Source organism: Plectropomus leopardus, chromosome 6, assembly GCF_008729295.1.
Source record: "Plectropomus leopardus isolate mb chromosome 6, YSFRI_Pleo_2.0, whole genome shotgun sequence".
In the NCBI taxonomy this organism is placed as follows: domain Eukaryota; kingdom Metazoa; phylum Chordata; class Actinopteri; order Perciformes; family Serranidae; genus Plectropomus; species Plectropomus leopardus.
Genome location: NC_056468.1, coordinates 23979091 through 23989264, shown reverse-complemented (window position 1 = coordinate 23989264; position 10174 = coordinate 23979091). Strand labels below are relative to the sequence as shown.

Below are 10174 nucleotides of genomic sequence, written 5' to 3'. Positions count from 1 at the left end.
TGACAGATCAGAGCCAAGTCCAGTACACAGTGGGACCTCTGAGCTGTAGAGGCATGGTGACAAAACCTTTTGTGTCCTGTGGTGTCTGGCACCAGGGTGTTGGAAGCGGTTAAGAGGTAGGGCACCAGTACGTCCCACAGATGCTCGGTCAGAATGGGATTGGGAATTTGGAGGTGGTGCATGATAAATGGCATCAATATGAATGCCAGGACCCAAGGTTTACTTGCAGAATACTGCATTTTAATGAGATGATCAATGTTATTTACTTCAACTGTCAGTGGTTTTAATGTTGTGGCTGATCGGTGTACAATCAGTCACCTCAGAAAGTGGGCCAAGCAGATAGGTTGTCTTGTTGAAAAAAAATCAGAATCTATAACAACCTCACCTGCATTTCTCTGGGTTTTTTTTTATACAATTTTCAATAAAACACACTTACCACATGTAAACAAACAACAAAGAGAGGAGCAGCAAACAAACAGAAAAACAAAAAATTAAATTAAATTAAAAATAAAAAATAAAAAAAATAGACAGACTGCCAGCACTAAGACAAACCAAGGAAAATAAAATGTACATGTACACATGTCAAATGTTGACGCAATAACCCAGAGCAACAATTCATAAAATTGGGAGTCAGAAATGAAGTCCAAGAGAACGGTACGAAAGGGGATAAAGGCAGGCCCCTTGCAAGCTAAGGTAGCAAAGTTCCATGATGAGAACACAAAAAAAAAAAAACAGTACAGCACAACTGAGCAGGACAGTCAATTCATAGACTTTGGCCTCTCCCTCCTGATATGTTCTATGAAAGGACCCCAAATCTTTATAAACTTGACGTGAGAGTCTGACAGAGTGTACCAAATCAGCTTGAGATGAAAATAAGAAATCACGTCAGTAAGCCACTTTTTGAAGCAGGGGAGAAATACTGACTTCCACTCTCTTAGAATAACCCGTTTTGCAACGACCGTGTCAAAAATCTCACCTCCGTTTCTAATAGAGTTGATTTGAAGATAATCAAGAATTCAGTAAATGAAGACTTGTAGTCAATTCTAGAAAACCAATTTTATCCCATATCAGAGTTTTTCCTACAAAAACACCAAAAGTCAATATGAAATATGAGCTTGAACAAAACTGTAGCAGTAACACTGAGAAACATCAGCACCCGACATAAACTGTTTAATGAGCTGCAACAAACACTTTTCATTCACTGTCAAATTTTCTTGGCAAGTGACCCAATCTAAAAGGCCATAATATAAATTCGAGGTAAAATAAGGACACAGAAATGATAAAAAAAAAAAAAAAAAAACAAAACATGAAAATTGATTGATGAAGCACTGAAGAGTCATTGCGAATAAGTGATATGATGGCAAATGGCCTTGAAATAAATACAGGATCATTAGCAGGAAATGAAATATCTGTGACTCTGTCCACAACGCAGAGTTCAAACAGCGGGAGATGGTGGAAACAATGTATTTCAATGTGATGGCGGACAGCAGGACATACTGAGGCGACATGCTGAATCCCACATGCAATGTTCTTGATGGAAAATAAGTCAGCTACACAATAATGCAGCCATTCAAGGCTGAAAGTGTCCTGCAAGTCCTTTGAGACAGTCTTTTCCACATTCTCATACAACTGCTTGCTCTGCCTCCTCAACGCTCACCATCTCACCCTCCATCTCTACTTCCACCTGAGAGTTCACCACCTGCTGCCCGTCCACTTCAGTTGTGGTCACGTGCACCACCTGGATCTGCACCCCGGCCTGCTTTAACCTCTCTACGTCCTCCTCACACATCTCCGCCACCCCTCCATCCTCCACCACAACTGTTGCAGTCTCCTCCATCTCCATCACGTCCACAGGCTCCACTGTGACATGTTCCACCTGGATTCCGTCATCCAGCAGCACCGTTTCGGATCCTTCTATGCTCTGTGTTGCAATGGTGAGGGCTGCAGTGGCGGCGGAGTCTGTGATGACCAGCTCTTCGGTTGGCTTGTCGTCCTCGATGGAATGGACTTGCTTGAGGTGGGCCTTTAGTTCTTTTGGGTGGGTGAACCACATGTCACACATTGTGCAGTGGTTGGGTTTGTCCCCTGTGTGGCTCACAAGATGGTCTTTGAACTGGTCCCAGCTGTTGAAAACGCTGCTGCAGACCTGATGGAGAAGAAAATGTCACGTCACATAAGAATCATGGGTCTATGAAACCACATAAAACAGCAGCAAATGCCAATCATAATATTCTCAAACCCAAGGTGAAGTCAACAACTGTCTGGTTCTATCGGACGAAAATATTCAATTCACTCATATAAGACCGAAGAAAAGAAACAAATCCTCACATTTGAGCAACTGAAGCCACATTAGTTTGTTAGTTATTTGACATTTTGTTTAAATTAATGTAATACTTCACCCACTTCATTTGTACTATACATCATTTACTCACCCGTGTTATGTTTAATTCATGAAGAAAGCTTTCTCTTGCACGCTTCCAGTATATTAAGAATCCAAAAATGGAGAAAAATCTTGATAAATTGGAATAAAGGGGGCCACATTTAACAACAACACTATCAAACTATCAAAACATGCATTACAAATTCTCACACAATTTCTGCATTATAACCTCTGAATCTCATTTATGCAGTCGTATGCTCAGTACTTCCTAAACACATGCATTTTTCATAAAACCTTATTATTTAACATTGCTTAGAACACATGGACAAATCTTGAGCTCAATTCAAATGCAGACTTCAAACGCATGCACTTAGCGTGATGCACGACTCATCCATGAAGTGTTTTCACTTGTAAGGTTTTAGTGAAAATGCGTGTGGAGAAGTACCGAGCATATGCCCGGATGAATGAGACTGGGATCACACTGCATGAGTGTGAGAGTTTGTTAACTGACGCTTTGATATATTTTTGCTGTTGTTAAAAGCAGCCCCCTTTTACCTGAATTCATGAAGAATTTTCTCCATTTTTGATTCTCTTGTCACCATGGAGACATGCAAGAAAAGCAGTTTTCTTCACAAATTCAACCTAACGCACAGTGAGTTATTGATTTACAAAATTATTATTTAGTGTGTGAAATATTCCTTCAATCAATTATTTAAGCAGTTTTCCATTAATTTAACATCTGAAACTATTTCTATTCCATTACTATGTTTACCTGTAAACATTATTGGAAAACTGTGATGCAAACTAGAGTGGTAGATGGGCTGCATTTGTACAGCACTTTTCTAGTTTTCTGACCACTCAAAACACTTTCACACTACATGTCACATTCACATTCACACACACACACACACTCCCACACCGATGGCGCACGATAAAGAGGATTCAGTATTTTACCCAAGGATACTTTGACATGTTTACTAAAACTTGAAGTAGATCAAGTTAACCAATACCCAGCATTATCAGATATTCAATATTAAATGATTAGGGGAGACACTTGACTGGGACACCATTAATTTATCAAGGTAAACCATCACAATCTGAACTGAATGCCAATACATCAGCACATATAGTACAATAATCAATGACTCAGTTTGCGCACTAAAGAGTCATATATTAGAATGTCTGGGCATCAAGTCTGAAAAAACATTTACATAATGTGAAGCAGAAAGCATTTGAAAATCATTTTTCTCCCGTAGACACAGCACTGGCAGAGAAGCTCTAGATGGCACTGATTCTGAACAAACTGTACCTGGCATTCATAGAGTTTCTTGCGTCCTTTCTTGGCTCCGGCCCCATTCTGACAGGCTGCCATATGGCACTTCAGTGTGCTGTTCCTTGCGAACCGCTCATGGCAATCTGGACACTCATAAGGTTTTTCACCTACAGATAACACATAAAACCAAGTATGTAGGTCAGTACTAGAAACAGCAAGTCAATGGAGCATAATTATGACTTCAGTCAACTGAGTAATTTCCACATTAACAAAATGAACACATCCAACTTTATTTTTCATTCTCACCAGTGTGCTTCCGCAAGTGCTCCTTAAAGTGGCCGAAGTGATCGAAGTGCTTTTTACAGTATTCACAAACGTGCACTTTCTTCTGGGGTTTCTGGTTTCGGGACAGCTCCTCTGCGTCAAAGTGAAACGTGCTGATGTGCTGCTTCAAGGCGCCCTCCCGCGTGTAGGCTTTCCCGCAGTGGCTGCACACATGGGGTTTTTCCAGCAATCCCAGGTGTGTTTTCAAGTGCTGTTTGAGGTGGTAGTACAACTTGAAGCTGCGATCGCACTTGTTGCAGCGGAACATGTTGTCCACTTGGGAAATCTGGACCTCTACGACCTCCACGTTCTCCAGCACCTTTGAGGCAGTCACCGTTTCCTCCTGATACACCACCTCCTGTGAAGCACAAACATAGGCAAGGCAAGGTTAATTCTTTCACATGTAGAACTTTTTCTGTCAATATGTAGTTAACCCATTAATAAACTACAAGAGGATGAAAGTCAGCTGAAAGGTGCAGCCTTTGATCCTAATCCAATAAACTTTTCTTTTAGCCCTGGCTCTGTTAATGGCAAATAAAAAAGTTCAGACTGAGCTGCAAGGAACAATGCTGACTACTCCTCCACATCCTCGCCCGCTAGAAATGGATCTAGACCACATAGTAATAAAACATAAATAATATTGAGGATATTTCCAGATCTTCTGCAAGAGGGGTGTATATGTTTGGGTGTTGAGGTCAAATATCAACAATCTTTTTCCAAAAACGGCAGACTCCCCCTATAAAAGACAGTCTGTACAAACACAAGTCAATATACCTCCTCTATTCCTTCCTTCTTAATGACCTGTAGCGTAGGTTCCCCTTGCTGATACTTGCTGGTTATATCAGCAAGAAGAGCCAAAGCAGAGTCATCGGATGCCGCCTGAGCATTCTTCGCAGCATCAACCACCTCTTCAAGTCCAGTCTCTACCTCAATGGCCCCGTCCCCTATCACCTCAATCTCCACCTGGAGAATATGAAAAACATTCAGACCTAATAATTAGATGTGTGGACAAAGTGAGGTTAATCTGTAGAACAAAGCTCTTGCACCATTTTCATGGTGAAATTTAATGCTTTTTAAGTGAGAACTTCTCAAACTGCTCTGCAATCTCATCACATGCACATACATACAGAATATTATGTTACTTCCAATTTTCCAATCAAAATAATAGCTTGTGGAAATCACCAAGGATTTATTTTCAGTAAATGCTGGTAAATTAAACTCACATTTCCAATTATATTTCAGTTATTATTAGGAACATATTGAGGCTACATACATTTATTGTGACTCATGCTAGACAATGTTTACAATGACAAAACACTTAGCAGAAATGCAAAATAAAAGGCTAGTTTAACCTGACATGTAAAATAAGACATTAACATTTGACATCTCATTGTCCAACTCAAACAAATAAATGCAATTGGAGGCTTTACAGGCATCATCAAATGAATCATCTGTAAATTTAACACCTACAGCAAATTTATGAATTTAAGACAGTTTGAGGACTCAATTTTCCTTGATTTGATTTTTATACCACGAAGATAAAGTGTTAAACACTTTATTTTAGTGGTATAAAAATGCACAGAAATTTCAGCCAATCTTATCATCCAGTACTCTGCAGGAAACTATATCTCCGAGTGTGAGCACTGTAAACATACTGACCTGTTCCCCTTCCACTGAAGGTAGGCTTTCTGTGATCACATTAGACGTCTCAGCAATCTTCCTCTTTTTGCCTTTGCTCTTTGCTGTCAGCGAGGGATTCTCATTTATCCTACAGAAGAAGACAAGCTCTTGTTGAGAGGTGACAAAGTCTATATGAAGGAATCCTTTCTAGCTCATAAAGCACAGCACCATTGAATGTACAAATGACATCATATAAATTCTGATAGTGAGACAGTGTTAGCTTCATCAGCAGTGACATGTGGCAGGTCAGCTGCATGTAAGACGCACTTATTGCTCAGCGCTTTGATGGCTTCCTGCATCTGGAGATATTCAGCAGCCTTCCAGACATCAAATGCGTCCTCTTCTCCAACTATGACCAGTGTTGCTGTGTAAGTGAACTCCATCAACTGGCGGAAGGCCGTGTTACTCACTCCTGTCAGAGTACGACAGTGATGAGTGAAAGCGGTTTTAAGTAACAACGTAACAAACACAGGCAAACAAAATAACGGTATTTACAACATTGTTTCAGGAATTATCTCTCAAATAGCTGCTGCCAATAGTTTGGTAATAACCTTAAAATTCACATTGTTTTCACTTTTTTTCCATTAACAATTTAAACACCTGCTACCTTCAATTTCCACTAGTGGCTCTTGGGTAAAATCCTGGAAGAACTTATGGAAAAACTGACTGCATGCCGCCAACACTGCTTTATGGGCTCTGAACTGGTGTCCTGTAAGAAACAAGAGACATGGACATAATGAGCACTGTTTAAGAATTTCTCAAAGACATCATAAAGATGTTTATAAAATATGTCTACTTACCATCCACGATTAAGGTGATATCCGTGAACTGGTCTAGCTGTCGTTGTTCATTGAGTTTGTCCATCATGACTTTGTAATGTGCTGGGTACTCACTGCCTCCCTCCAGCTCCACCTCTACCTCAGCCGCCATGATGGACCTTGTCCCTCTCTGCACAGAACAGAAGATGGAAATACAGTTCACAATATTGTTTGATAAAATGAAACACAGCTGTCAGCTGAGCTGACCACACATACACACACATGCATGCCTCATGTCGTCACTTTAATTGGCCTGGATTCCTGGATACAGTTTTCTCCTTTATTTAGATGCTTAGAGACAAAGACATAGTTTGCAGAATAGTATACACTCAAAACAACTTACTCAAAAGCAAAGGTACAACAAAGGTCTTCACAGAGACATGGTTAACACCTGACAACCCGGATCAAGCTGCTGCACTGGATGGGCAGACCTAATTGGGAGCCACAAGGACTTGGGACTGATGAAAGTTAAAAAAAAAAAAAAATGCACTGCAAGAATTGAACAATGCCATCAGCAGAAAATGTAGCAGGATCACTGATAAATGTTACGACCAATAAATCAACCTTCTACAAAAAGACATTTGAAAGATTGATTTAAGACAATTTAATGACAGTTAAGGCCTTACTTTACGATTGATGGATTCAATGCCTTTTAGGATTTTCCAAGGAACCCTGAGTATCATTACATGTGAAATGAAAACACTTGAAATTTTAATCGCTATATTACTGTATACTGTTATTATATTGTATTATGTTGATAGCTAAGGTTCAAAGGTTAAAAACCTTGAAGTGATAGCTAAGGTTCAAAAATGCTTTACAGGGAAACAACACTGTACAGAACGAGGAAGCCAAGGTGAAGGCCCACGAATCACATCACTGATGAAACCGGTTAAAGTTGTGCCTGCCGGACACTCTGAGATAAAAGTCTACAAAGAATAAGGAGCGGACTCTGGCGTGCCACACGAAGAGACGGGCATATAATTCAAACATACATGGTCGTTCATTAAGCTAACGTTTACAGCTTTGCTAGTCCAGCTAGATGTTAGCTTAACTAGCAAACATGAATTCCGGTCCCCGACTTAAGAAGAAATGGCCACATTTGACACTTACCGGAGACATTTGTGTAACCAAAGTCCAACTTACCAGGACTAGATAAACCTATGTAGTGGTTTCGGTACTGGAACATGCAGGAAATTGACATTTTACAACCGCAGAGTGTCGCAGGTAACGGGCCTCCTAGCACGCTCGCCATTTCGCGTTTGACAATCAACATTACGTCATCAAACCGCGCATTAAAATACACTTTTCCCAGACAAATTTCCTAATTATAACCGCCGTGGGTCAAAATACACGTTACAAACCATCCGTATACGTACCCCAAGTTTGGTTACGCTGCTTCAGAAAGTTGTTTTGCGATAGTATTTCCCTCGACGCATGTAGCGCTGTTCTACTCTCGTTGCTCCAAAAAGGGCGGTCGTTCAAGCCTCGGGCCTCGGATTCCCAGAAACCCTTGCGAAGTCAAGGACGCCGAGGAGCGTTGCTTAGTGACAGAGGAGAGTGACAACTGTTTTCATATTTTAGTAAACAACTACTATGATTAAATGTATGATATGATATGATGTGATATCAATATGAATTATTTTTGTTTTCTTCCTTTAGTTTGTGTCTGTGTGCATACTTTTAAAAATGATTTATGTATTGATATTATTATTATTTATTATTATTATTTATTATGATTCGTGTAGAACGTCAATTATTTGTGCTCTTGGGAATGTTTGTAATCTTGTTTGCCTGACATATTTTATACATATTTTTGTTAAATAAACCTGTAAAAAAACAAAAACAAACTACGATTGAACTAATATCAGATTCAGATTTCACGAACATCACATTATCATCTATTTATTTTATAGTGATGAGAATGGGAGTGATAGGGACAGCAATGCATCCTCCCTTCCTATAAAGATTACCTGAAGAGTTTAATAGGCCAGGCCCTGTGCAGAAAGTAACATTACAAGAATATACTGTTTATGCATACATGATAATATAAAACATAAAGCCATATAACAAGATAAATGCATTCCATAATAAAGGGAGATGTACAAAAGATGCAATCAATGAATAAAAATGCAGGACAGTAGTCACAATATTCTAGAGTATTAATTAAGAACTGTACAGTGAAATGCATCGAACAGGTAGATAATATTATATATATCATATATATCGTATGTATATATATTAAGAAGAAAAAGAGTTAACAGTAGCAGATTGAGTGTGAGACATACAGTGCAGTGCATGATTATAATTCTTATCAGTGCTGCTGCACCAAACTGAGAAGACAACACCCTGGTGTGAAGTATCTCTGAGAATGTTTTGCCTACAAAGGTTACTAAGATATTGTGCCACAGAGATGGGACCAAGTCATAGTTTTGCAAGTCACAAGTAAGTGTCAAGTCATTGCACTCCGACAAGCCCAAAGTCTTATCCCAAGTCAAGACTGACAAGTCCAAAGTCATAATCTTTGAGGCAAATGTAATGCTGTTTTAGCTATAATACATTACATTTTCAAAGATTATGAATGCTTTTTAAAATCTGTATTTGTGTTAAACATGTTAGAAGATGTTACATCTCCATCTTTAAATTTTAACCTCTGCAATTATTATGATGTTTTAAACACTGCAATTTGTTTTTTAGTGACCAATGTATAGTTTACATGTGACTGATATGATCTTTTTTTATATGTAGGTTAGTGTGCCCTGAAAAAGAGCATATGTCACAGTGCCAGACACTGTAAATGAGTAACACTGGGTCATAGAAAACTTGTCTTGGCAGGTCAGATGTCATGCTCTGCTGTATCAGCAGATACCACAGTCTCACTGTCTGCACTGATCAGGTGATGCTTACAGACACTGATACCTGCACATAGTCTGTACACTGCATGCTTTCTGCTGCGCCACAGCCTCATGTGTTTTTATTCTACTCTGTTTGTGTGTGTCCTTGCAGCTCTTCAATTTAACTTCTGCTGGACTATTTGCTGCGCACCCTTCATGTCGGTATGTATGTAATGCTGGTCATGTATTCTGTCAGCAGGCTAGTTGCTTTGCCAAATGTTGAACATACCAGCAAGTCAGCTAGTCAAAGTTGGACTCAGGTCCTGGCAGAAATCCTGTAATCAGCACAAGAGGCTGAAGATTATATGTTCAACTTGTTCACTTGAAATCACAACACAACACTACCAAATACATCTACAAAATCACTATGCAGAAAACCAAACACTTCTCTCACACAGGTGTCACAACAAGCTGCAAATATAGAACTTGGGTTGTCTGATATTGTACAGATGTTACTTTTATTGTGTCTATCAACTATACTGCTCACCACAGTCTCAGATAAAAGAATAAAATAATAATAATAAAAGAATTCTTTGTTAAACCACAGTATCACTGACTAGCTGGCCTAGTGTAAACTGGCTTTTGACCTCTGTAATCTTACAACAGTGCTCTTACCGCCCCAAACTGGAGGGCCCATATCTGCAGTCGGACAACCTCAACTGCCCGATTGGACTTTGAGGCTGTTTACAGCTTTTTGATACACTGTGGATGTCACATAGATGTCTGTCACAATAGTGTTAAACTATAATTGCTCCCTCAAAAGAAAAAATTAAAATGTATTTCCAGAATAATTTAGTAAAGCAACTGA

The 10174-nt window shown here is 39.4% G+C and overlaps 1 protein-coding gene across 3 annotated transcripts; it reads right to left on the bottom strand.

Moving 5' to 3' along the window:
- Positions 1-1155: 1155 nt before the first annotated feature.
- znf131 (zinc finger protein 131) lies at positions 1156-7943 on the bottom strand. 3 transcript variants are annotated; one of them, XM_042489039.1, is made up of 9 exons: positions 7852-7943; positions 6458-6605; positions 6265-6366; positions 5925-6069; positions 5637-5745; positions 4752-4940; positions 3960-4335; positions 3690-3820; positions 1156-2146 (listed from the first exon to the last, which is right to left on the bottom strand). In XM_042489039.1, the coding sequence occupies exons 2-9, from the start codon at positions 6585-6587 to the stop codon at positions 1622-1624; spliced, it is 1707 nt and encodes a 568-aa protein (XP_042344973.1). In that variant the 5' UTR covers positions 6588-6605; positions 7852-7943; the 3' UTR covers positions 1156-1621. The 3 variants fall into 3 exon arrangements, with proteins under 3 accessions (XP_042344973.1, XP_042344975.1, XP_042344974.1); XM_042489041.1 differs by lacking the exon at positions 7852-7943 and adding an exon at positions 7619-7808; XM_042489040.1 differs by lacking the exon at positions 7852-7943 and adding an exon at positions 6819-7594.
- Positions 7944-10174: the final 2231 nt, after the last annotated feature.